Source organism: Remersonia thermophila, chromosome 4 (assembly GCF_042764415.1).
Source record: "Remersonia thermophila strain ATCC 22073 chromosome 4, whole genome shotgun sequence".
In the NCBI taxonomy this organism is placed as follows: Eukaryota; Fungi; Ascomycota; class Sordariomycetes; order Sordariales; family Chaetomiaceae; genus Remersonia; species Remersonia thermophila.
Genome location: NC_092220.1, coordinates 2,816,688 through 2,841,259, shown reverse-complemented (window position 1 = coordinate 2,841,259; position 24,572 = coordinate 2,816,688). Strand labels below are relative to the sequence as shown.

Here is a 24,572-nt window from a genome sequence, read left to right as displayed (position 1 = left end):
CAGGCCCGGCAGTCAAGTCCGTTGAAACTCAGCATCTTGAAATTCAACAGAGCTTCGTCCGACACGCAAGACGATCCGTTGCAGATTGCAGACAATGAGCGACCCCGAGGCTATGGATGTCGATGGACCCCGGGGCGTCAAGCGGAAAGCCGATGATCCCCTCGATGATGCGGCTGCTGTCCCTCGTCGCATCAAGGTATGCTTGCGAGCCCCGAGACGGCGCTTGATCCCTGGCTTGGCCGCGCCCTCTGGCTGGGACGGAATCCGGCGTGCGCATTGTGTTGGGTGTGTTCGCCGCTCACCGAGACTCAGCCCCTCGACCAAGACGTCGTCAACAAGATTGCTGCCGGCGAAATCATCGTCGCTCCTGTCCACGCTCTCAAGGAGCTCATCGAGAACGCCGTCGACGCGGGGTCGACCGCCATCGAGGTCCTTGTCAAGGACGGCGGCTTGAAGCTTTTGCAAATCACCGACAATGGCTGTGGCATTGATGTGCGCCCGTCCCTCCCATGCGTTTCGAGTCTGCCTGCCTCTCTGCCGGCTCATCGCTCACGCACAGCCTCACCAAACAGAAGGACGACCTGCCCATTCTCTGCGAGCGCTTCACCACCTCCAAGCTGCAAACGTTTGAGGACCTGCAGACCATCGCCACCTACGGCTTCCGCGGCGAGGCCTTGGCCAGCATCAGCCACATCGCCCATCTCACCGTCACCACCAAGACGCGCGATTCGAGCTGCGCGTGGCGCGCTCACTACGATGCCGGGCGGCTGGTGCCGTCCAAGCCCGGCCAGTCGCCCGACCCCAAGCCCGTCGCCGGCCGCCAGGGCACCCAGATCACCGTCGAGGATCTCTTTTACAACGTGCCCACCCGCCGGAGAGCCTTCCGCTCCCCCTCGGATGAGTACAACAAGATCATCGACATGGTCGGCCGCTACGCCGTCCATTGCGACCATGTCGCCTTCTCGTGCAAGAAGCAGGGCGAGTCGTCCGCCAGCATCGCCATCCAGGCCGGCGCCTCCTGCCTCGACAGGATCCGCCAGCTCTACGGGGCCGCCGTCGCCAATGAGCTGACCGACTTTTCCACCTCGGATGACCGCTGGGGCTTCAAGGCCACGGGGCTGGCCACCAACGCCAACTACAGCACCAAAAGGACCACCGTCCTGCTCTTCATCAACCACAGGTGCGTCGAGTCGTCCAGCATTCGCAAGGCCATCGAGCAGACGTACGCGGCCTTTCTGCCCAAGAATGGCCACCCCTTTGTCTATCTCAGCCTCGAGATTGACCCGCGCCGCGTCGACGTCAACGTGCACCCAACCAAGCGCGAGGTCAACTTCCTCAACGAAGACGAGATCATCCAGGCCATCTGCGAACACATCCGCTCCAAGCTGGCCGCCGTCGATGCCAGCCGCACCTTTCTCGCCCAGACCTTGCTTCCTGGTGCCGCGGGCTCTGGTGCCGCCCCGGGCGCCCAGTCGCCCGGTCCCGCCTCCTCTACGGCCCCCAAGCCGGGCGGCGCCGGGCGCAAAGCCCCGGCGGCGAGGCCGCACGAAAGCAACCTTGTGCGGACCGACGCAAACCTGCGGAAGATCACCAGCATGTTCGCTCCCGCGGCGCCGGCCTCCGGCGCCGGAGGTGCGACGTCGACGGACCCCGGCGGCCCCGGAGGCGCCGACGCCGCCGAGATGGAGTATGAGACGGTCGACCGCGACATCACCCCCTGCCGCCTCATCAGCATCCGCGAGCTGCGTGCCGAGGTGCGCGAGGACATGCACCACGAGCTGACCGACATCTTTGCCAACCACACCTTCGTCGGCGTCGTGGACGAACGCCGCCGCCTCGCCGCCATCCAGGGCGGCGTCAAGCTGTACCTGGTCGACTACGGCCGCGTCTGCTTTGAGTACTTTTACCAGCTGGGCCTGACCGACTTTGGCAACTTTGGCGCCATCCGCTTCCGCCCGCCCCTCGACCTCCGCGAGCTGCTGACGCTGGCCGCCCGGCAGGAGGAGCAGGCCGCCGGCGGAGACGGCGCGGGCGAGGATGACTTTGACGTGTCCGAGATCGTCGAGCTGGTCGCCCGCCAGCTGATCGAGCGTCGCGAGATGCTCCTCGAGTACTTCTCCCTTGACATCTCCCCGACCGGCGAGCTGCTCGGCATCCCGCTGCTGGTCAAGGGCTACAACCCGTCGCTTGCCAAGCTGCCGCGCTTCCTGCTGCAGCTGGGTCCCAACGTCAACTGGACCGAGGAGAAGCCCTGCTTCGAGTCCTTTCTCCGCGAGCTCGCCGCCTTTTACGTCCCCGAGCAGCTGCCCGCCACGCCGGGGGGCGTCGCCGACGACGGCGGGGCGCCAACGGACGAGGCCGAGGCCGTCAGCGACGACATCAAGGCCCGCCGCGCTCACGTGCGCCGAGCCCTCGAGCACGTCCTCTTCCCGGCCTTCAAAGCCCGCCTCGTGGCTACAACCTCTCTGATGAAAGATGGCGTGCTCGAGGTGGCCAATCTCAAGGGGCTGTATCGCGTGTTTGAGCGGTGTTAGATGGTCGTCTGCGAGGACCACGCGGTAACATCGGCCGAGCCTGTCTCCAAGGGCTGATACGCGCTGCTCGCGTGTATCAAGAGGGTCCCCTACCTCCCTCCTGCCTTATATACAATACAATACCAAGTAATGTAATGGATGTTTCGATGACCGTCAGCCCATCCCATTTCACCGGGCTTGGTGTTTGCAAGACCGAGCTCGCCGCATGGTACACGGCTCAACCATGGCCTTCCACGCACGCCACCGCAACTGTCCACAGGCTGCAAGAAAGAAACGTTGTATAATACCGGAGGTGTCAACCATCATAGACGCATTATCCAACCTGTGTACAGATGACCTCCTCCCCCTCCAGGACAAGTGTATTCACGGCGTAGCAAAGTATGTAAAAGCAAGGAAAAAAGAAAAAAGGAACAACGACGGAAAGAAAGCAGAGCGAAACCATTTCCGTTGTGCTAAACAAACAACAAGGAGACGTGTGCCCAATAATACCCCCCTCCCTCCTAACCCCCCCTTCCAGATCCCCAAGTCCAAGTCCATTGCCGTGCCCCCTTGTCCTTGTCCCAGGAATCCTTTGTTCCAGCAAGAAGAGAAAGAAAAAAAGAGAAACCCGCACCAGCCCAGTCCCGCTGCTAGTTACGTCCTGATTCACCAAGTCCACACTTATGCCGGTTGATTGGGGGGGCATTTATGGCTTGCTCTCCCCCCAGGTCAGATAAGTAAGGGATACTACTATATCCACCCAGAGACGTTTGGCAAGGTAGATAAGAGCTATCCATCCATCCATGCATCCATCCATGCATCCCTCTCTCTGCTGTCGTTCTGTCCCATACGTCCGTCCCTTTTCCACCCCCTCCCGGTAGGTCATGCCAGGTGCTGCTCTCCCCTCGTCATACATAATGGATAGGTCGGGTAGCTAAGGTGCCAAAAGTCCATCCTCCCAGGCCCGGCCATCCATCTATCCATCTATCCGCCTCAAGCTCCATGCCCAATCCTTTTCTCGCCGATCCCATCCCGTGACTATCTCAGAAGGATAGAGGGAGAAATGAGTACAGAAGGGTGATAGGTACCAGAGGCAAGGAGAATAAACGTAGAGCGCAACCGAGTGCGAGAGGCGGGTTGAGAAATAGAGATGGATAGATAGATAGATCGATGCTACAACCCCAACCCCAACCCCAACCCCCAAAAGACACAACGCAAGCAATACATCCCCCTGTACAAGCAAGAAACAACATTAAGAGCGCGCGCGCAAAGAGAGAGAGAGAGAGAGAGACGGAGAGAGAGAGAGGAGGGAGAGGGGCGAGGGTCAGGGGGGTATGGCCGCAACCTCTCAAGGACCCCTGAACCCAGGCGGCATCACCCCCTGCGGAATCGGGCCCTGCAGCCCCTGCGGACCTCCTGGCGGTCCCTGCGGCCCGGGAGGTCCCGGGGGCATCATGCCGCGCCGATCCATCACGCCCATCCTATCAAACGGCCCGCCGGGGCCCGGCGGCATGCCGGGAAACCCGGGGGGTCCTCCGGGGCCGCCAGGTCCTGGATTAGGTCCCATCTGCGGCCCTGGCCCATCAGGGCCGCCTTGGAACCCACCCGGTCCGGGGCCGCCGGCGCCCATTCCCGGCAAGGGCATGAAGCCCGGCAGCGACGGACCGGCGCCAAAGAAGCCCGGGGGAGGCTGCATGGAGCGAGGAGGGCCCGGGGGCGGGGGACCTCCGGCGTGAGGCGGAGGCGGCCCGGGCGGGAAGGAGCCCGGAGGCGGCGCGCCGTGGCCGTGAGGCAGACCGGGGAAGTTGGGCGGGAACATGCCCATGCCGGGAAGGTTTTGAGGCGGCATGTTCTGCGGGCCGTTGTTGAGCCCCGGCGGCGGGATCATGGGCCGCTGGAAGGGCAGCTGGCCGGGCCCAGGGGGGCCGCCAGCGCCGGCAGGGTTGACGCCGGCCATGTGGAAGGGAGGCAGCATCTGGTGGTCCAGGCCGGGCGGAGGGGGCGGGCGCTGCAAGATCTGGGTGGGCTGGGGCGGGGGGCGGGCCTCAACGTCGCCCGGGTGGAACTGGCCTTCGTCAAAGAAGCCGGGAGGTGCCCCCTGCGGGCGCATCGGCTGGCGCTGCTGAGCGGCCGGGTCGCGATCCGGCAGGTTGCCGATCGACGCCTGTTTCGTAGGCTGGGGCATGCGGAGCATGAGGTGTTCGGGGGAAGCCTCTTCGCGCTGCCTCTGCATCAGGCCGACAAGGAACTCCCTGTTCTTGTTGATGGCGGCGGCGCTCTGCGGATCGCCGCGCGAGGCCGGGCTCGGGATGTTGTGGCGCTGAGCAAGCAGCTCCTGCAGCGCCTGCTCGGGCCGCGTCACCTGAGACGGAGCAGCCATGGGCGGGCCCATGGGCCGGGGCGAGACGCCGTCGTAGATCGGGCCGGAAGGACCTTGAGCGTTCCGCAGACGGGGATCGTCGCGAAGGCCGGCGTTGCCGTACTGTTGGAACGGCTCCGGCGATGCAACGGCTCCTGGGTGCTGCAGCTCGTGGAAGGGCGTCGGCTCGGGATACCTGCCGGGCGTTGAGACGGCCCGGGCGGGAGGAGCGCTCGGTTGCGATGACATGTGGAGCTTCTGGAGGAGGGCCGCAAACGCTTCCCTATCGGCATCGGTCTGCTGCGACGACTGCACGGGCTTGTCGCCGGCCTGGCCTCCAGGGCCGGGCGTCACGGGCTCCGCCCGCGCCCGGCTGTCCTCCTGGGGAGTCAGGAACGCCATGAACCGCGACGACTTGGCCGCCTTGGGTTTTGCTGCCGCGTCTTTGGCTTCGGCGGTGATGGCAGCGGCGGTCTCGAGGGTGACGCTCCCGTAGGCGGCAAAGAACTTGTCCGGGCCCGGCTCGGCGGCGGGCGGCGCGGCGGCAGCCTTCTGCTCCGTCGGGGTGGTCGTGCTCGCCGCCGCATCGGGGGCCGGCTTGTCGGCGGGCGCGCTGGGTTTCTCGTCGGGCTTGGGCGCGCCGGAGCCTCCTCCTCCTCCTCCTCCCCTGGCGGCCTTCATGCTTTCCATGAACTTCCTGAAGTCCTCTTCGGTATGGGCCTGGCCCTTGTCGTCGGCCGGCTCGTCGAGCCATTCGGGGTCGTTCTCAACGCGGTTGTGGTGACGATCGCGGTCGCGGTCACGGTCACGGTCCCCCCTGTCCCACCTCCGCTCAAAGCCCCGATCGTTGCGGTCGGCGTGGCGATCGCCGTGGCGGTCTCCATGCCGGTCGGCCAGCTGTGCTTCCGGGTCGCGTTCGCGCCAGTTCTTGGACTTTTCGATGCGCTCCCGAGCGGACATGGGGGGAGGGTCCGAGGGGCCGTCGCGGAACCACGACTCGGACTTGTTGCGATTCAGGCCGTTCCGGCGCGGGGTGTCGGGCTCGTCGCCGTCGACGTCCTGGGACCGGCGGTCAAAGGTGCGGTTGCGGCGGTCACCGAGGTCGCGGTCTCGGTCGCGATCCTCCCCCCTGTCGCGGGGACGCCGGGTGTCGTCGCGGCCCGAGAAGCGGTCGCCGGTACCGGCGCCCACGCCGCCCATGCGTCCATGGAAGCGCTCGGCGCCCTCGGTGCCGAAGCTCTTGCGTGGTCTCACGGTGCTCCAGCCTTCGCTGTCCTGATCCTGATCGCCGCGTCGGCGGAGGCCGTTATTGTGGTTGTTGTTGTTGTTGCTGTTGTTGTTGTTGCTGCCGCTGCTGCGGGTGTCCCTGGTGTCTCGGCCGAAGCGGTCAGGAGGACCATCCGGGTCGCCGGTACGGTTGCGGAAGTTGAAGCGGTCGGAGCGGTCCTGCTGGCGGTCTGAATCCCGAAAGCCCTTGTCGAGCTCGCCGGGCCGCGGGGTGCGCATGGTGGTGGCGGAGGAGGAAGCAAAGCTGGTGCGGGGCGGGCCGAGGATGAGGTCATCGGGGTCTGCGTGGGTGTCGGGAGCTCTGGTCAGCGGAGAAGGGAACGAGACGTACGGCAGCGAGGCGGGAAGCAGCTTACTCGAGGTATTCCGGGAGCCATTGCGGTCGTGAGGCTGACGCCTGAAGTCCTGGTTCAGGAGGGCACCCTCAGCCGGCTTGGAGCGGTCGCCGGTGGTCCTTTGTTGCTGGTTGTTGCCGTTGTTGTTGTTGTTGTTGTTGCGAATGGTATCGGGAGGTGGTCTAGGGGGGAGGGACAGGCAGCGTTAGAGACTTTGAGGAACCTCCAGAACGGCGTAGGGCAGCAGCAGGCGAGCCGACGTACCCCATCCACTCCTCGGCGGGAGGGAGGTTGGAAGGCTTGATGCATAGCGGCGACTCGCGCAGGTGCAGCAAGAACTCTACCGAGTATCGGACGGCCATAATCGCGGCTCGTTAGCCACCATGCGCTGGAGCTGTGGCGTGGCCGAGGTATCTCTGGGGGAGGGCGGGCGAGTGCCCGTGAGGGGTAGGTGGAGAGGCCGGCGGTATGTCGTGTCGTTTCTTGTCGATACGCGGTCGGTTGGTCGGTCGGTCGGAGGAGAGCGGTGGCTTGGTGGTCGGGTTCTGCAGAAAAAGACGGCTGCAGGTTGTAGAGGTGACTGGCGAGAGATGGGTTGGAGGACCAAAAGGGCAAAAATGAACCGAACGGTCGGCACTAGAGTCCCAATGTTGGGGGTTGGGTTGGCCAAACAGCGACAACGACGGGAGCTAGGGCAAGCCCAATTTGATTTGAGCCGTCTTGGTGAATTGGCTGGTGGGGAAGGGATGGAGGGAGAGAGAGAGAAGAAGAGAGAGAGAGAAGTAGAGAGAGAGGAAGAGAGAGAGCTTCGATCGATGATGCGGGATTTGGAGGGGCGAGAAGGGATGAAGGTGCGGTCAGTGTGCGAGGTCTGCAGGTTGCAAAAGCAGGTAAATGGATGCCTTGTTGAAACGACAAAACTTGGAGGGGTTGGTTGGTTGGTTGGTTGGTTGGGTGTGTGGGTTTGTGGGTTGGTGGATGGCGGATGGTGGATGGTGCACCGGTGGTGTGTGGTGTGTGGTATGTGGTGTGCGGTGTGTGGTGTGTGGTGTGGTGTGGTGTGGTGTGGTCGGTCTGTACCAAGTATGTAGAGGGGAGGCTGTCCGCTAACTCAAGCTGAGGCCCTTTTGGGCCGACGGCGGGGACAAATGGTTGGGGCTTGGTTTTGGCTTGGGTTTGGTTTGGTTTGGGTTTTGGTTTTGGTTTTGGTTTCGCCTTGGGCTCAAGCTTCAGGTTGGTCGCACCTGACTGCAGTTACATGACGCAGCGTATTGGGCTGTAACTAGCTGTGTACTGTAACTTACCCTCGACCTACCGGTAGCCTTCTCTTTGCTTACCTAAGGTGCCTGACCTGACCTCACCCGACCTTCCATTCCTTAAGGCAGCATTCCTCTCCCCATCATCAACATTCAGCAACATCCAGCTCCCTGATGATTCCCCGGGGTTGTCCACAAAAAAAAAAAAAAAGAAAAAAAGAAAGGAAACAAGTATTTTGCAAATGTCCGACGAGAATACCTCATGAGAACTCAGCTAGTTACTTGGTTACAAGGACAAAGTAGCGAAACAATATCGCTGCTTCTGAACTCTCTCTCTCTCTCTCTCCAATATCAAGATGCAAAGATCATGCCCGAAATCCCCCGATAGTTGCTTCACCCATATCTACTTATACTTATGCATATCCATCCCAAACACCGGCCATCTGGACGCAGTACGCCTACACTCGATGCCTCTTACAACGTTATGATTATGTTTCCTGCTCAAGCCTCCAACGCCAACCCCCCTCTGCTCCACCCCTGGACCCTCTCCCTCTCGCACGTCTCCCACACCCTCCTCTTCAACCCTTCGCACACGGCCGCCTCGTCCGTATCCCCCTTGGCCTCGCACGCCGCCCTTCGTTCCTCCAACCAGTTCGCAATGCCAAACCTCGTCGTCAGCGTCGTGCTGCCCCCCTCGACCTTGGTCGCCCTGTACACGAGCCTCAGCACCTGCGCCCTCAGCGTCTGGCGCAGGAACGGATTCCCCCCGCCCACGGCCAGCACGCGCTCCAGCACCGGCCCTTTGGCGGCCCTTTTGCGGTGCAGCAGCTCCAGGTCCCTCGGCGTCCGCAGGCCGTCGAGGAGGTAGCCCAGCAGCCAGGCCAGCTGCGCGTAGTAGGCATCCGGCGCCGTGCCCGGGTCCTCGCCGAGCACCTCGTCCACGAGCGGCAGCCGGGTCGGGCTCCACATCGGCCCGCGCGTGAGGAACGTGTTGACCTTGGCATACAGCGGCGAGAGCGGGTCGCGAAGCACCTGCAGGGCGTGGCAGGCAAACGCGACGAGGTGCGAGGGGAGGGGGCCGGCGTCGATGTTGACCTCCCGCGCCGTCTCGGCGAGCTCCGAGAGAAGGAGCCAGACTTGCTCGCGCTCGTCGTGCTCGGACTGCTGGATGCGCGCGGCGGCTTTGAGGACGTTGACGAGGGACTCTTTGCGGATGCTAGCGTGCTCCGAGGCGAGGAGGGACATGAGGGAGACGAGGTAGCCTTCGTCGATGAGTTCATCAACGGTTTTGGAGGCCCACTTGACGAGCGCCGAGTGGTCGACGGCGAGCGCGTCGGGCACGTCCAGGGCTTGCTCCAACGCGGAGGCGTCCAGGAGAGGCGCCGAGTCGCCGGCCGGCCGTGCTTCTTTCTGCTCCGGCGAGGCGATCGCGGGAGAGCTCTTCTGACCTTCGGCAGCAATCTCCAGAGGGAGCGGGTGGAATTCAAACTTGAGCCCGCCTGGGACGCCAGCCTTGGCAAGCCTGCCTTTGCTATCCGCAAGGTGAGCCAGCATCTTGGAAAACACAAGCTCCAGCAGCCACCTGCTCTCGCCCGCCGTCGCAGACAGCCCCAGAAACAGAGGCAAGAACCGGCCTAGCGCCTTCAACACGGGCTGCTCCTTGTCCCGAGCCGCCGCAAAGGGCAGCTGCTCTAGCATGGCCAAGGCCAGAGGGCTCGCGACGGCATCCGACCGGTCCCCGCCCCGAGCCTCCAAAGCCTCCCGCGCCAGCTCGTGCATCCGCTCGACGTATTTGACCGGCGCGTTGGCGCAGCGGGTCAGGCAGTTATCGAGGAACGGCCAGATCTGGGCGGCCGAGTCCGGGTGCGAGCGGCGCAGAACCTGCAGCGCTTCGAGCAGCGCGAAAAGCCCACGGTGCATCTTCTTCTTGTGCGGCTTGTTGTTGTTATTGTTGTTGTTGTTGTTGTCGGCGGCGGCGGCGGCGGCGGCGGCGGCGGCAGCAGCAGCAGCAGCAGTCGTGTCAACCACCAGCTGCTGCTCGGCCGCCACAAAGCCGAGGACCTCGCGCATCGTGCTGAGCTCAACCCCCTCGGGCGCTTCGACGCACACCTTGAGCAGCCGCGTGAACGGCGACAGCGACTGCGGATCCGACCCGCCGGCGGCGCCGGAGAACCAGCGCATGCCCGGCGAGTACCCCGCCATGGCAAGCAGGTTTTTGAGCTCGTGGAGGCCCATGACAAAGTCTCTGGGGTCTTGGGCCTCCGCCCGCGACAGCCTGGCCAGCGACGTCTCGAGGAAGGGGGACACGTCGAACTTGGCCATGAGGGCGACCTGCGGCAAAACCTCGTAGCAGAGCCGAAGCAGCCGGCTCGCGGCCTCGCGGTGCAGGACGTCGCCCTCGGGGATGGCGCGGTACGCGTTGATCATGTCTTGGATGCCGGGGCTCCGCTGGCAAAAGGCATCGACCAGCCTACGCGCCGCCTCGGCCCAGACGGTCTGGTTGGCGTGCGACGGGTCAAGGTGCATCTTGACGGCGGCGTCCAGCTTCTCGATGGCCACCACCATGATGCGCGTGGCGAAGAAGGCGATCAGGTTGGATGGGCTGGCCAGGCTCCGAGACAGCGCCTTTTGGTTCACGGGAGGAGGGAGGATGTTGTCGATCACGATGGAGGTGGGCGGTGGAAGCTGGGGGTAGCCCCCGTGGTGGCCAAAGCACTCGGGCAGGGGCAAAGCGGCCGTCTTGAAAACGAAGGCCGCGTAACCGATCCACGTCGCGGTCAGCTTGGGCTCAAAGGTGAAGGACTTGTTGGCGAGGAAGTAGTGGGCGACCAGCTCGGGGGCAACACGAAAGACGGCCGTGATAAGCTCGCTCTGGTTGACGCTCGACCACGGGCGCAGGTTGGGCAGGAAGTTGGCGAGGGTGTAATTCCTCACCGGCACCTCCTGCTTGTACTTGTTCATCCACACGACGGCTTCGAGGCCCAGGTCATCGAGCTCCGCGGGCGGGATCAAGGCGTTGGGGTCCACCTCGCGGGGGTAGAAGCCCGAGTCCTGACGCAGCACGCCGCACGAGGGGTTCGTGCAGGCCGCCATGAGGAACTCGTGAGCCATATCGGCGACGGGGCGCGTGCCATCGTCGTCGTTGCCTTCCTCGGCGGCATCCAAGCGGTACTGGTAGAGCGCGGCGAGGCGGGTAAGGGTCGAGGCGGTCAGCAAGCCGGTCTTGGCCTCGCGCGGCAGCTTGTCGTCGAGCAAGACGTGGGTTCGTAGGCCGTCAAGAAGCTCGCGCACCAGGTAGGGCGGGTCCTGCTTGACGTCGCGGGTGAGAGCGGCGACGATGTCGCGCTGGGAGAGCAGCTCCTTCTTGGCCTCGGGGTGCAGGAAGCGCAGGCAGCTGAGGAAGAAGAGGACGGCGTGGGTGCGGGTGGACGGGCGCTTGGGGTCCTCGGCATCGTCGCCCATGTGCACGATGCCCATGTTCCGGGCCAGCGACTTGAGGGTGGACATGCGGGCGCGAAAGAGAGGGCGGGCCACGGCACCGCCGTCGAAGCCGACGACCTCCCGGAGCATGCGCAGCGTGGGAGCGATGATGAAGGATTTCCCCTTGTCCGCCGACAGGTTCCGTGCGATCAGGTCCTGCTGGCGCTTTTGGAGGAGGGTCCTGCAGATGCCCAGGCCGACGGCCACCGTATCGAGCGAGCGGCCCAGAAGCTTGAGGAGCAGGGCGAGGACGACGGGCACGGCCGACATGAGGTTGTCGTTGTTGGTCTGGGCGCCATAGCTCCATGTCTGCATGACATCGGGCAGGAAGACGGTGTTTGTGGCATCGTTGTCGTTGTCATCATCGTCGTTGGCAGCGGCGGCGGCGGCGGGCCGGGTAGCCTGGAGGTAATCGCGGAGGATGCGATGGCGCTCGGCGTCGGCAGCGTTGGAGCCGAGCAGCTCGTCGAGGAACAGCTTGAAGGATTGCAGACCTGGGGGGGAGGGCCGTCAGCATGCGGTCTGGATCCAAGGCGAAGACGCAAAAGCCAACGCGCTGCCAAGAGACACGGAACGTCGACCCAACGTACCATGTCGTGCCCTCGCCGGGTCCTGGGTGAAGGCGAGGAGCTGCTGAAGCTGGCGGCTGGTATGGACGTCTTCCGACGTGGGCGCCTCATGCACGACTTTTTGACGCTTCCGGGGCGCCGGGGCGCCATCGGGCCCGCGAGCAAGCCGTTTCCCCATTTGCGTGGCGAGGCGACCCCAAAAAAGCCCAGCCCGGAACGTTGAAGGGTCTTTGGGTCTGGATGCCGTCAGAGATGCTGCGGTCAACGCATGGCCATGAACTTTGACGCAGGACCGAGAGAGAGCTTGCCATTGGAAATTCCCGGTTCTGCCGCTCTTGACCGCCCGCTAATCGGCGGATGCGGGGCGATAAGGCGGACCCACCCTACCCCGACTTTCCCGATCTGTCCATCCCGCGGCAACAAAGTGCGACGGCATTGTAAAAAAGTTGACAAACCCTTCCCACCGACCATGGTCATGATGCCCTTAGCCACACCTTGGTACCGCTCTCGGAGGAACAGAACACTTTCCCTCTCCAGCACCTATGTCTCAACCTGTCCTGGATTTTTGTTTCAGCCATTCCTCCTAAGGGGAGAACCCTAACCGACGCCTCCATGCATCTTCGGAGAGACTGCCCCGCTCTCCACCCTAAGGTGAATCACGCCGATGCATCGCGCGCCCTGTAGTTGCAGCATGTACAAGGGGGGGGGGGGTTCCTAAGTACAAGAAGGCTGAAAAAAAGAGAGAAAAGAAAACCAGAAAAGGCGTGACTCAACCTACCTGACCTTGAGCAACATATGCTTCTCCTTCTGTTTCCTTCACTATTACTACTCTCTATGCTTGCTTGTTCGGAGCCCCAGCCCCCCCAGGAGATTGGGAGGACCCGACACTAGCTCAACGCTTACACCTCCTCTCTCCCCCCCCTTCACCCCACTCGGAGCACTTACACTTAAGATACCTTACCCGGGACCTGGGCGGTTTTCTCTCCTCGGCCCCTTCCAAGTTGACCGCTTCTTTTTTTGGGGTCTCTTCACTATGCAACAGCTCTCGTAAACCCCTTCTTCGCTTCAAGATGACGCACTCGTCGCCCCCTTCCGAACCAATTCCTACCAAGAACTCGCGCCATCATGGCGCCGCCGGGGGGTTCCTCGCATCCTCTCTCACGGGCGCCGGCACCTCCCCGCTGGCCGAGCAGGCCCTCGCGCGGGACCTAGCCGAATGTCACGAAGACCACCCCTCGGTCGAGCGGGGGAGAAAGCCGCGCGGCGACAACCGCCACGCAGCCGTCGACGACTCGGGCTCCGGCTCGGACGAGGCCGACCCCGTCCCAGGTCCGACCCTCTACCGACGCCCGAGCGGCATCGCCTACGGCGCCGCCCGGCCGACCGCCGCCTTGCTGCAGCCCCCGACGACCATCACGCCCACGCCTGCCGAGCGCGCCCGCAGCCGCGATGCGGAGCGCTCCCTGCTGCGCGACAACCACCTCCTCCCGCCCAAGCACCCGCGCGGGGCCGAGCCGCCGGGGCTGGCGAGGAGGGCGTATCGGTGGCTGTTCAGCACCAAGGTCCGCACCACGCATCCTCCACCCCTACGAGGTGGCGACGAGGAGGCGGGGGCCTCGGCCAGCGCGCCGCCGCCCGACGAGACGACGGCGCTGCTCGGCGGGCCGGACGGCTCCCGGTCGCCGCCGCCGCACCACGAAGCCAGCCTCAACCAACAGTGGGAAGCCGCCGTGGCCGCCGGCCAGATCCGCACGACCTGGCAGCGCGAGGCCAAGACCATCGCCGTGTACTCGCGCTCGCTGATCGTCACCTTCCTGCTGCAGTACTCGCTCAACGTCACGTCGATCCTGGCGGTCGGGCGGCTGGGCACGGTGGAGCTGGGCGGCGTGTCGCTGGCGACCATGACGGCGACCATCACGTGCTACGCGCCGATCCAGGGCCTCGCAACGTCCTTGGACACGCTGTGCGCCCAGGCGTACGGGTCCGGACATAAGCACCTGGTGGGGCTGCAGCTGCAGCGGATGACGTACTTTTTGTTGTTGGCGTTGATACCGGTGGCGGCGGTGTGGTTGAATGCCGAGACCATCTTGACGAGGCTGGGGATTCACGAGAAGAGCGCTGCTTTTGCGGGCATGTACCTGAAGATTGTGCTGTTGGGGACGCCGGCGAATGCTGCCTTTGTAAGTTTGATTCTTGGGGGGGGCGGGGGCGGGTTCTTTTTCTTGGAAAAAGGGGCTGGATCGCTGACAACACCCCAGGAAGGAGGAAAACGCTTTGTCCAGGCTCAGGGCATCTTCCACGCCACGACCTACGTGCTCCTCATCGCGGCACCGACCAACATGCTCCTCAACTGGCTTTTCGTCTGGAAGCTGGGCTTCGGCTTCGTGGGCGCCCCCATGGCGGTGGCCCTGACGCAGAACATGCTGCCGGTGCTCCTGGCGCTCTACGTGTGGCGGGTCGACGGGTCGCAGGCATGGGGCGGGTTCCGGTGGGCGGCGCTGCGCAACTGGGGGCCCATGGTGCGGCTGGCGCTGCCGGGCATGATCATGGTGGTGGCCGAGTGGTTCGCCTTCGAGATCCTGACGCTCGCGTCGGGCCGCATGGGCGTGGCCATCCTTGCGGCGCAGAGCATCCTCGTGACAACGACGGGCACCACGTTCCAGCTGCCGTTCCCGGTGTCGATTGCCGGCTCGACGCGTGTTGCGAACCTGATCGGGGCCAAGCTGGTGGATGCGGCCAAGATATCGGCCCGGGTGGTGAGTTTTTCTTTTTTTTTTTCTTTTTTTTTTAAAAAAAAAGAAAAGCGCAAGAAGCCCTAGGATCCTGGACGCTAACTTCGGAAACAGACCATCGTCGGCGGAGTGCTCATCGGGCTGTTCAACATGACGCTCCTGACGGCCCTCCGGTACCACATCCCGCGGCTCTTCACGACGGACCAAGAGGTGATCGAGCTGGTGGCGAGAACGCTGCCAGTGTGCGCCGTGATGCAAATCTTCGACGGCATGGCGGCCGTGTCTCACGGCCTGCTCCGCGGCCTGGGACGGCAGGAGTTTGGCGGTTACGCCAACCTTGTGTGCTACTATCTCGTGGCCTTGCCCATATCGTTTGGCCTGGGTTTCGGGCTCGACTGGAAGCTTCCGGGGCTGTGGATGGGTGTGACGTTTGGGCTATTGATGTGAGTGTCTTCTCCCCTGACCGCCGAGGTACCCTTCCGCATCAGCTAGAACGCCGCCGCTGACCGACTGTCCCCCGCAGAGTCTCGCTGGCCGAGTATTGGTTCATGTGGCGTGTGGATTGGAATGAGGTAGTGAAGGAGGCCGAGGAACGGAATGCTCGGGGGTGATGGGAGCGGTATGGGGGTACAAAAGGAAGACGCTTGAATGCGGCGCCGTAGGCCAGGTAGGTAGCTAGATAGCTGCTATCGCCACGAGAGCTTCGTATACCTTAGGTACCTACGGTACCTAGGGCCCCAAAGAGTGAACGAAACGAAAAGTGGCCGCCGACGGGAGCGAGTCCTGTCTGCGTACGCATTCCGATAGACGGGGAATCGGTGATTTTGTTGGCCGAATCCACATGCATTGTGCATGCGAAGGGATGCCATGAATCTGCCTCCCGGCAGCATGACAGCGGCCCGATTTGCTGCTTCACGAATGACTGTGTAGTCGTCCGGTGCGGCTTCTGAGTTGGGAGCTTAAAGCTGATGGGCACACCGAGTCAAGGCGATGCTGTGCTTCCAGCGTATCGTACGGTACGGCGTATGCGCGGGTTGGTGTGGTGTAACCGCTTAGTCAGCGGTTGCCGTCAAACCCGGACCCCCAACCCTGCATTACCTCGCCATCCAATGCTTTCCAGTGTTGAGAGCCGCGCACAGCGCCGACGGGCTGGATTGGGAGGGGGGGGGGAGGGGCCGAGGGGATTGTGGTGGGGCAAAGCCATCGGCTCCCCTTCACTGCTCTCCGCGCCCAAGCTTGTTGCGCGGTGGGCCCTGGAGATGAATGAGAGACCAGCCGGACCCAGCGATAGCCCGGGGATCTGCAGAAGAGGAGTAGGGGGGCCTTGAGCCGAACACAGTCACTACCTTTAGGTATTTAAACTGTTCAAAACGGCTGCTCGATGCCGCTTTGTTCGTCTGCCCTTGAAGTCATCGATCCCGCCTCGTCGCACCCACCTGCTTCCCCCAGAGCCATCCCGCGAGCTTGTACTCGTTGGTTTTTGTTGACGAGAACCCCTCCCCCGCGACACCATGGCGGCCACCACCACCACCACCACCACGCAGACCGTCTCGTCGGCGCCCATCACCGCCGACAATATTCTCAGCCTCTTCCCGGACATCGACACGAGCAGCGAGCCGCTCGCGGGTCACGATGAGGAGCAGATCCGCCTGATGGACGAGGTGTGCATCGTCCTGGACGAGAACGACGTGCCCATCGGCACCGCGAGCAAGAAGCTGTGTAGGTGGCCAAGCCAAGCACAGAGAGCGAAAGGCTCTTTGGGAGAGGAACCGTAGCATGCTGATGCCCCTTTGACCCTGCCACCAGGCCACCTCATGACCAACATCGACAAGGGCCTCCTGCACCGCGCCTTTTCCGTCTTCCTCTTCAACGACAAGAACGAGCTGCTCCTCCAGCAGCGCGCCACCGAGAAGATCACGTTCCCGGACATGTGGACCAACACGTGCTGCTCGCACCCGCTCAACGTGTCGACCGAGACGGGCTCGACCCTCGAGGATGCCGTCCGCGGCGTCAAGAACGCCGCCCGCCGCAAGCTGGAGCACGAGCTCGGCATCAAGCCCGAGCAGGTCCCCTTTGAGGACTTCCGCTTTCTGACCCGCATCCACTACAAGGCGCCGAGCGATGGGAAGTGGGGGGAGCATGAGAGTAAGTGCCCAGCAGCCGCAGGCCGTTGACGTTCCCTGGGCTTCCTGAGCCTGCTTGCTGACGGAGGCTTGTCGCTCCAGTCGACTACATCCTCTTCATCAAGGCCAACGTCGACCTCAACCCCAACCCGAACGAGGTGCGCGACACGCAGTACGTGTCGGCCGAGCGCCTCAAGGCGATGTTCAGCGACCCTTCGCTCAAGTTCACCCCCTGGTTCAAGCTCATCTGCAACTCGATGCTGTTCGACTGGTGGAAGCACCTCGACTCGGGCCTCGAGAAGTACCTGGACGAGCAAGAGATCCGGCGCATGTGAGAAGGGCAAAGGAAAAAGGAGCGAGAGAGTGATTGGAAATGGGAACTGGGGAATGGGGGGGGGGGGGGGGGAGGAGAGTTGATGAAGAGGATGGATCCTTGGCGGCTTATTGGCACCGGAATGAGCGCACGCTTGCATGTGGTGGTCACGCTCATCCCTACCCGTCCGTCTTCTTTCTGCTTGGTTCTTTAGACTCCGTTATGCCCGAGATATCCGCGCACTCCCGCGTCGACAAATAAGACGCTGCGCACGCAGAACTGCGTTGCTTCTTCCCCTTTGAGCCTATTGCATCCGAGTGGCGGGATGTATGTTTTGGAAGAGCGCGGTTCTGGTTGGAACGACGTCGGTTGACACCGCACAGCGGGTCTGGTGTCCTCCTCTGCGGTTCCGTTGCAGCACGCCGGCACGAGATTGCTGTGCTCGAGAGGACGTTGATCTAGGCTCAGGACTAGGACCGACCGTGGGAGGGAGACACAGACCGAGATCGCGAGACAGAGAGGCTCAAACCTGGAACAGAGAGCTTTCCGGAGAACTATTTATTTGGCAACACCTCCTCTCCCCTCCCCGATCTGTCCAGCATGTGGACTGCTGCGGGGAACCGTCCGTTTACGCTTCATCCAGCTGTAGCCGACTCGGAGACATGAGGCAGTCATGCGTGGCGACGCCTGATCTTCTTGCATGTTCCCATGTGCCGAGGGCCCTTTCTGACTGGGCCTCTCTCTGCTCACCCTACGCAGTACATTCGCCAAGTCGAGATTGGAAGCGTTCGACCAGATTCCGTCTGCGTGCGGAAAAAGCATTAATAACACTGGGGAAGCCGGGGGGGTTGGGTTGGGGTTGGGGTTGGCCAAGCAAGGACCGGTCAGTCCTACACCGCCGACGTGCGTCAACCACGACGCATCTCGACGTCGTCCTCCAAACCGTCGCCGCACGGCCGGCGACTGCCATCTCAGGATTCAACCCGGATCGCGGCTAGTACTTCTCATTCCCTATCCTGCGTCCTACCTAGGTCTTGGTGGCAGCAGGGTGTGTTTTTGTATTTTGCTACCAGCCCCTCCGGGTTCCGTATCCAGATCCTTATTTCCCCTGGCCTCGCTGTTACGCAGTACATACACAGTACAGCCTCACTCACCCCGGCGGCGTTCGGCTTACACTAGCTACTCCACGACCCCCACCACGGAATCGGCCGACCGACGGCTGCCGCTTGTCATTCCCACAACCCCTGCCGGCACCCGGGCCGCTATTAGCCAATGGATCCACCCCGTCGCCGACGCTGGCCGGAGCCAACACCGTATCCCTGCTCAGGCTGGACAGCTGTCTGGGGTCACCGACCTGGGCTTTGCCTGTTCGGCGTTATCGTTACCTGCTGAGGCCGGCGCCAGGAGCCTCACGGAGCGTTATCGTGCTGCCATTTGAGACCTGGTGCTGCTATACACTGGTTGGAGCGAGCAAGCCAGCCGTGTTGTCATGTGGCGGCTGCTCTGCGAACAGAACAGTAAACCGTGGTAGCGTCTGTCTCCCGCTCGGACGAGACATGCCCGGTCAGAGGCTCCGTCCCGATGCTTGCTTGGTTGGGTCTTTCCAACACGCTTCCATGGCTTGTGACACGGGCTGTGCGTAGGCACCTACACAGTAGATCTTCTTGGAACTACACACCCTAACGCACCCCCCTCCGTGCTCCCTGGTCGGGTTCAGTACTTATCCCCCCTCTGTCCATCCGTGCCTGTCTCCTCCATCTCTCCTACCTACTCTCTCGTGCTCAGAGACAGACATCGTTTGGCTGACCAACCGAGCAATCCGGCACGTTCCTTTCAGGCCTTGCTCATTCCCCCTTCCAGGGGGTAGGACTTCTTTTCCTTCAACGGGCCTTTTGCCTCGCCTGCCTGTCGCTTGTCCCAAGCAACAGCGTCTCACCTTGTTTCACCTGCACATCTCCCTACCTACTTCTCCAACCCTCCCCACCGCAGCTCGCAACACAAGCAGCATCCCTCTCCCGGCGTGCCTTTGCGTGTGCGTGTGTGTTGTAGTCTTGTTGTTGTGGTGTTCATCCGTGAGAAACCCAAAGTAAAAAGTCCCCGTACCACGTCACCACGGCGGACGCCATCACCGATCCATCCATCCCCCTCCGATCTCGACCGCACGCACAAATCGGCCAAGGAAACCGCCAGCAGGATCATCATCATCATCATCATCATCATCGGCCGGCCACAGCCTGCCGTAACTCCTTGCCTCCCTAGCCCACCCTCTCCCCCCCGGAACCGAACTCAAGACCACTCGACCAAGCTCCCACGACGAGACTCGAGGAAAACACCACATTGATGTCGGCTGACATTCGGACCGCTCTCCACTGCTTGCGCCATCCGTCCCGCTTCATGCCCATCTCGCGGACTCAGCTCTCACGGGTTCACACGGGCGACAGCATCCAGAATATATTAAAACAACCGAGTAATAATCAAGAGAGTAGCGTGACCAACAACAAGTGCGTCGCCGTCCGAGCTCGCCCGGGATGCAGTCAAGCAGCCTCTCTGGTGATATCGCTCCCTCCTTTCACCCTCCCTCTTTCACAAACACAAGGCTTACCAGCACGCGCTTCAGACTCGAGCCCACGGCGGCGAAACGGACTAAGAACCTCTGCACAACCACCGCCGTCCCCACCACCACCACCCCTTGCCCGTCATGGAATCACCCTTGAATCGAGCCAGCACCGGCATGAGCACCGGCTCGAGTGCCCGGAGCAGCAGCGAGGGCGCTCGGACCGGAAGCGACGCGGCCAGCGTCAGCTCTCGCCCCAGCACTGCCGCTAGCACTCCCGTCGCTGCCCCGGCGGGTCCCATCCCCGGCTTGAGCCCCGGCCCGGCTCCGGGCGTCCGGTCGGAGACGAAAGGGGATGGCACAACCACCACCGCAACCACCAGTACCACTGCCAGTACCACTACCCCAGACACTACCGTCGCCAGAAGCAGCACCAGCAGCGACGAGTCGCTCGCCAAGCCCTCCCTCTTGCCGACGCGCTGGGCCGATCCCTCCGCCGTCCGCAACGTCTCCATCCGCGAGGCGCGGGAGGCGGCCATGACGCTGGCCCATGCTTTTGCGGCGGATGATTATGCGCGGTATCTGGTTGACATTGATCATGGCCAGGCTGGCGGCGGCGGTGGTGGTGTGAGTGGCGGCGGCGGCGGCGGCGGCCTGACGCCCAAGGAAGAGGCACGTCGGTGGCGGCTGCACGTGGATATCCTAGCGTACACCGTCGCCGCGCATTGCATGGGCGGGTTGGTGACGGCGGTGGGACCCGAGTTTGACAGCGTTGCGGTCTGGTATGCTTTCCTCTTCCTTTCTTTTTTATTTCCTCCATTGTTACTCTCGGCTGACCAGAGATCCCCCTCTCCTTTTATCAGGATCCCCCCCGGCAAAAACCTCGACGGGTTGTGGACGCATCTCCGCAGCGGCCTCTGGCGGCTTCGCTTTGAGCTGTCGGGCGAGGGCAAACGGCGGTACTACGACGAGATCCTGCCTCTGCTGCACGACACCAAAGCGGCGGTGCTGGGGCCGCGCGACGCCGACGCCTGGTATCTCGTGTACCTGGGCACCAAGCCCGGGTCGCAAGGCCGAGGGTTTGCGGCGAGGCTGCTGAGGGATGCGATGGCAAGGGTACGTTTTTTTCTCCCATCTTTGGTTTTGTGAATTTCATTGGCCTTTTTTCTCCTTTTTTGCTCTCCACCCCCCTGCTTGCTAACCTTTCCATCGCCTCTTTGGAACTCTAGGCCGACGCCGAAAACCGCCCCATGTACCTCGAGTCCAGCTCGCCCGCCAACAATGCCTACTATGAAAAGTTTGGCTTCCGGGTCCAGCGTGACGTTTACCTGCAGCGCGGGGCCGCTCCAGTTCGGCTGTCGATCATGGTCCGCGAGCCTGGCGGAGCCGTTCCGGACCAGGCGCGCACGTCGACGTACTCGGGTACGAGCCAGGCTTCAAGCCTGGGCCACAGCGTCATCAAGGAGAAGAAGAGGCGTGTTGGGGTCAAGAGGCTGCTGGGCCTCTGAGAATGATGGAATGATAATAAGCGTGTCGGAAGGAGAGAACCCGAGCTTGACGACGGGGCGACTTCTTGTCAGTTCTCTTTCCCCTTTCCTGCGCTTTTTCATCCTTCTTTCTCTTGCCCTTCTCTCCGCAGTCCCTGCCTCCTTGGCATCCCATCTTCTCTCTCTTCTGTCGTTTCTCTTGTTCCGTCAGTTTGCGTTGCTGGCCTTCTTCTGTCCGTCAACCGGACCACCGCGCTGTTAACCCAGAGGCGGCATCCAACATGCTGGCTTCGTTTTTCTCGGCAGCTTGCCACCCGGAGCGCCGCCTTGAGGGGCGCCCGAGTGTCAAGATAGCTAGATTGTCAATCATCGACCCGGCTGAAACTGTGCGATACACGTTGTTTTTTTGGATGCAATTGCACAGCTTTCGGCAACCCAATGAACCTGTACCATCATTTCCCATGAACACCCAACTAGCAAAAGCATGCCACATGCCCAAGGTCCTGCGCCTGGTATCCCCAGATAATGCACACAAAGTGGTCTTGCCTCGTGCCGTATTCCCTCCCCGCCCTATCTATCCCGTTTTGCCAGCCCCCCGGCCCTCCTCCTCCTCCTCCTCTTGCTCCTCTTGCTCCTCCTCTCAGACGGCCCCATGACCGCCGCTCCAACCCACCCCGGATCCTTACATGTCCAGCACCGCCCACGTCTCGTCGTCCTCCGTGGTGTAGATCATGCCGTTCTCGAGCAGCTCCCCCGCGCCGGCCAAGATGTCGTTTTCCGACAGGCCCGTGTTCCTCTTGACCACGGAAAGGTGCGCCGACTCGCCGTGCAGGGTGGCCAGGTACTTGTAGACGGCGCGGGCGTTGCGGGAGACCGACCCCAGCCTCGCGTTGGCGGCGGCCTGGGGATCGCCGGCGGCGCCGTAGCCGTTGTCCACAAACATGCCGTCCCCTCCGCCGGCATCCATGGCGGCGTTGCCGTCGTGCTGCGCCCCCGCGCCCGCTCCCGTGAGGGAGCCGCCCTTGACCAGGAACAGGTGGACGTAGGTGGCCTCGAGCAGGTGGTAGCTGACCTCGTTGAAATCGTCGATGGCGCGCATGGCGACGACGCCGAGGTGGCGCTTGTTGTTGTAGGTCTGGAGACGGCCAAAGATGCGCACGTACGTGTTCGGGGCGTAGGTCGGGACGTCCTCGGCGCTTTGGCCGTTGGTGAAGTACTTCCTGGCCTCGATGATGCCGGTGCCGTCGTCGATGCGGTAGATCACGGCGATGGACTGGGCGGTGACGGAGCGCACCTGGCCGACAATGGTCACCTGCTTGCTCAGATGGCCGTCGATGGCCAGGTCGGCGCCCGGGTACGCCTCCTTGCAGTCGATGATTTGCTTGATGGTGACGGGCCGGAGCGATTCATCCCTGAAGCTCTGGAGGGGGAGGGACGGGCCATGTCAGTAGGGAACCAACAGAGACGAGCGAGAGCAAGACGAAAAGCACACGCACCCCCTTCTCGTTGCTCTGGCTGTTTTGAGGTTGCTGCGATCCGCTCATGAAGCCGCCGCCATCCTCGCCGCCTTGGGCACCGTAGCCCGTCCGTTGGTAGCCACCGTATGATGCTGGAGATTTCGGTCAGCTGTTTCCCCGGCCGATTTTGGTTTTGCAAGGAAAATTCCATCGGCGACGCTTACACATGATGTGTATTGTTATGTGTTGGTGCGTGGGCGGTACGGGCAGCAATCGGTCCGTACGTTGTTCACGAGGGGTTGTGGTGTTGATGTGGATGGGGAGGAACCGAACTTGGGGATGAAGGGTCGGGAGACGCGCTGAGACGCGCCTCGGGCAAACCACTTAACGCGTGCCCCGCCCAGTGCCACCTCAGGCCGCAACTGTGTAACCTGTGCGACGGCGCTGGGCAGAAAGAAGGCCCGGGCGCGGGGTCTGGGCGGTGAGCGACCCGGGCTTTGGATGGGGACTTTTGATAAGCGGCGATAAAGAGAAACCCGACCCGACGTGGGCCGGCCCGGTCTCTTCTCCACAATTCTTGGCGACTGACACCATCCGTGGCGCGCGGCGTGATTGGTCAATCTCTGCGCAGCGGACCCTTTACGTCAAGCCAAGAAGAGCATTCTGCTGAAGGCGTCATTGAGGCTTGGGAGGGGGATCTCACTGAGGTCAAGAGTGGACGTTTCTCACGCTGTAAAGGGATCCGGGCAAAGGTGATGGAAGTGATTCCCAGCTGTCTGATGTTAGAGAAATCCACCGTAACTCCACCGCTTGCAATATGAACCCACGGATCATCCGAACCACCTAAATCCTGCGCCTCCGCCGACGCATCAACGTAAGAAAACAAAAAAGAGTAAACATCCACGCGATACATACTAGACGTCGGAAATGGCCACCACGCTCGGCCCTGTGGCGGACGAAGAGGAGATGCCAACGTTGGGTTGCGGCTGCTGCGCACCGCTCTCCTCGCTGACCAGGCCGGTCATGGTGTCGGAACTGAGACAGTAAGCTCGATAGAACCGGAGAAGGCCATCGGCGGTTGAAGTCCTTGGACGCTCGTCTCACACATGGCCCCAGACGCGGCGACGTTGACAACGTCTTTTGGTTCCCGCCGCTCCTCGGCCCGCTCCTCTTTGACAACGAGCAGAGCGACTGTCGCGACATCTGCGCCAATGAGCGAAGTAGGCTACGATTCTATGCGCCTCTTCTCTCTCCACGGACCTCTTCCGGGCTAACCCTCCGGCTCCATCCAGCCTTCCTCTCGTACCTTCGCCTCTCCATTTACATGGCCATTGTGTCGGTGGCCATTGTGCTCTCGTTCCACCTGCGCAAGACGGCCAGCGATATCGAGTTGCGCATGGCCATACCTTTGGGGGCTATCTTCTGGGTGCTCTCTGTGAGCTGCCTCGGCGTGGGAATTGCCAATTACACAAGTCCGTTGCCGCCCTCCCCCCCCCCCCCCCCCCCTGCCCCCTTTTTTTTTCTGAATTAATGTTATGTCCGTGTTTCCGTGGCTCTGTTGAGGGGTTCGGAAACGGCCCTTGGGCTCGCGGCATTTGCAGCTGACTGGGCTTCCACGACAGAAACGGTCAACAAGTTCAGCCGCCGCGCAGCGATCGTGCAGAGCGGATGGAAGACGCAAGTCGTAAGTCCCAACCGCCTTTGGTCCATGTATTCTCTGCTGCCGCAGCGAGTTGGTGTCTAACGGCGTGTAGGTTATGGCAGCCATCGCCTTGTGCATTGTTGGTTCGTGTGTGACGTTGCTGGTCATCAACAAGCTGAACGAAGGAGCCGATGAATGAGACTTGAGAACGCATGTGGACGCCTATGCTGGGTTGCGTGGGTTGCAATGGTATATCCAAGAAAACAAATCTCACTGCATCCATCACTTTTGTTTGGCTTCCGTGTCTGCAATGCTTAATACAGAAAACGGAGAGGCATGGCCGGGCCCGGGTGGCAAGAGAGAGAGATACCCTAACCGTAAACAAAGCCTTTCCATGGAGGCGACGATTTCGACAAGAGGATCAGCGCGCGTCCTTGTATTCTTTGCTCCTTTCTGACCTGGAAT

The 24,572-nt window shown here is 62.3% G+C and overlaps 9 protein-coding genes across 9 annotated transcripts; 5 read left to right on the top strand and 4 right to left on the bottom strand.

The window, feature by feature from the left end:
• Positions 1 to 94: 94 nt before the first annotated feature.
• VTJ83DRAFT_4955 (uncharacterized protein) lies at positions 95 to 2,534 on the top strand (the record flags this gene model as incomplete). The annotated part of the gene is made up of 3 exons (XM_071011501.1): positions 95 to 196; positions 313 to 492; positions 573 to 2,534. 3 exons carry the CDS (start codon positions 95 to 97, stop codon positions 2,532 to 2,534), a joined length of 2,244 nt encoding a protein of 747 aa, XP_070866405.1.
• Positions 2,535 to 3,861: 1,327 nt separating this feature from the next.
• VTJ83DRAFT_4954 (uncharacterized protein) lies at positions 3,862 to 6,856 on the bottom strand (the record flags this gene model as incomplete). The annotated part of the gene is made up of 3 exons (XM_071011500.1): positions 3,862 to 6,440; positions 6,516 to 6,676; positions 6,759 to 6,856. 3 exons carry the CDS (start codon positions 6,854 to 6,856, stop codon positions 3,862 to 3,864), a joined length of 2,838 nt encoding a protein of 945 aa, XP_070866404.1.
• Positions 6,857 to 8,251: 1,395 nt separating this feature from the next.
• Positions 8,252 to 11,977, bottom strand: VTJ83DRAFT_4953 (uncharacterized protein; the record flags this gene model as incomplete). Its single annotated transcript, XM_071011499.1, has 2 exons — positions 8,252 to 11,724; positions 11,821 to 11,977. The coding sequence occupies 2 exons, from the start codon at positions 11,975 to 11,977 to the stop codon at positions 8,252 to 8,254; spliced, it is 3,630 nt and encodes a 1,209-aa protein (XP_070866403.1).
• An 892-nt stretch (positions 11,978 to 12,869) lies between these two features.
• Positions 12,870 to 15,142, top strand: VTJ83DRAFT_4952 (uncharacterized protein; the record flags this gene model as incomplete). Its single annotated transcript, XM_071011498.1, has 4 exons — positions 12,870 to 13,979; positions 14,058 to 14,555; positions 14,646 to 14,974; positions 15,055 to 15,142. 4 exons carry the CDS (start codon positions 12,870 to 12,872, stop codon positions 15,140 to 15,142), a joined length of 2,025 nt encoding a protein of 674 aa, XP_070866402.1.
• A 900-nt stretch (positions 15,143 to 16,042) lies between these two features.
• VTJ83DRAFT_4951 (uncharacterized protein) lies at positions 16,043 to 16,989 on the top strand (the record flags this gene model as incomplete). The annotated part of the gene is made up of 3 exons (XM_071011497.1): positions 16,043 to 16,250; positions 16,338 to 16,676; positions 16,757 to 16,989. 3 exons carry the CDS (start codon positions 16,043 to 16,045, stop codon positions 16,987 to 16,989), a joined length of 780 nt encoding a protein of 259 aa, XP_070866401.1.
• A 1,698-nt stretch (positions 16,990 to 18,687) lies between these two features.
• On the bottom strand, positions 18,688 to 19,037 carry VTJ83DRAFT_4950 (uncharacterized protein; the record flags this gene model as incomplete). Its single annotated transcript, XM_071011496.1, has 2 exons — positions 18,688 to 18,898; positions 18,943 to 19,037. 2 exons carry the CDS (start codon positions 19,035 to 19,037, stop codon positions 18,688 to 18,690), a joined length of 306 nt encoding a protein of 101 aa, XP_070866400.1.
• Positions 19,038 to 19,307: 270 nt separating this feature from the next.
• On the top strand, positions 19,308 to 21,029 carry VTJ83DRAFT_4949 (uncharacterized protein; the record flags this gene model as incomplete). Its single annotated transcript, XM_071011494.1, has 5 exons — positions 19,308 to 19,468; positions 19,585 to 19,662; positions 19,692 to 20,303; positions 20,385 to 20,637; positions 20,751 to 21,029. 5 exons carry the CDS (start codon positions 19,308 to 19,310, stop codon positions 21,027 to 21,029), a joined length of 1,383 nt encoding a protein of 460 aa, XP_070866399.1.
• Positions 21,030 to 21,690: 661 nt separating this feature from the next.
• VTJ83DRAFT_4948 (uncharacterized protein) lies at positions 21,691 to 22,693 on the bottom strand (the record flags this gene model as incomplete). The annotated part of the gene is made up of 3 exons (XM_071011493.1): positions 21,691 to 22,428; positions 22,505 to 22,617; positions 22,690 to 22,693. 3 exons carry the CDS (start codon positions 22,691 to 22,693, stop codon positions 21,691 to 21,693), a joined length of 855 nt encoding a protein of 284 aa, XP_070866398.1.
• A 699-nt stretch (positions 22,694 to 23,392) lies between these two features.
• On the top strand, positions 23,393 to 24,306 carry VTJ83DRAFT_4947 (uncharacterized protein; the record flags this gene model as incomplete). The annotated part of the gene is made up of 5 exons (XM_071011492.1): positions 23,393 to 23,508; positions 23,582 to 23,685; positions 23,758 to 23,937; positions 24,088 to 24,149; positions 24,220 to 24,306. 5 exons carry the CDS (start codon positions 23,393 to 23,395, stop codon positions 24,304 to 24,306), a joined length of 549 nt encoding a protein of 182 aa, XP_070866397.1.
• Positions 24,307 to 24,572: the final 266 nt, after the last annotated feature.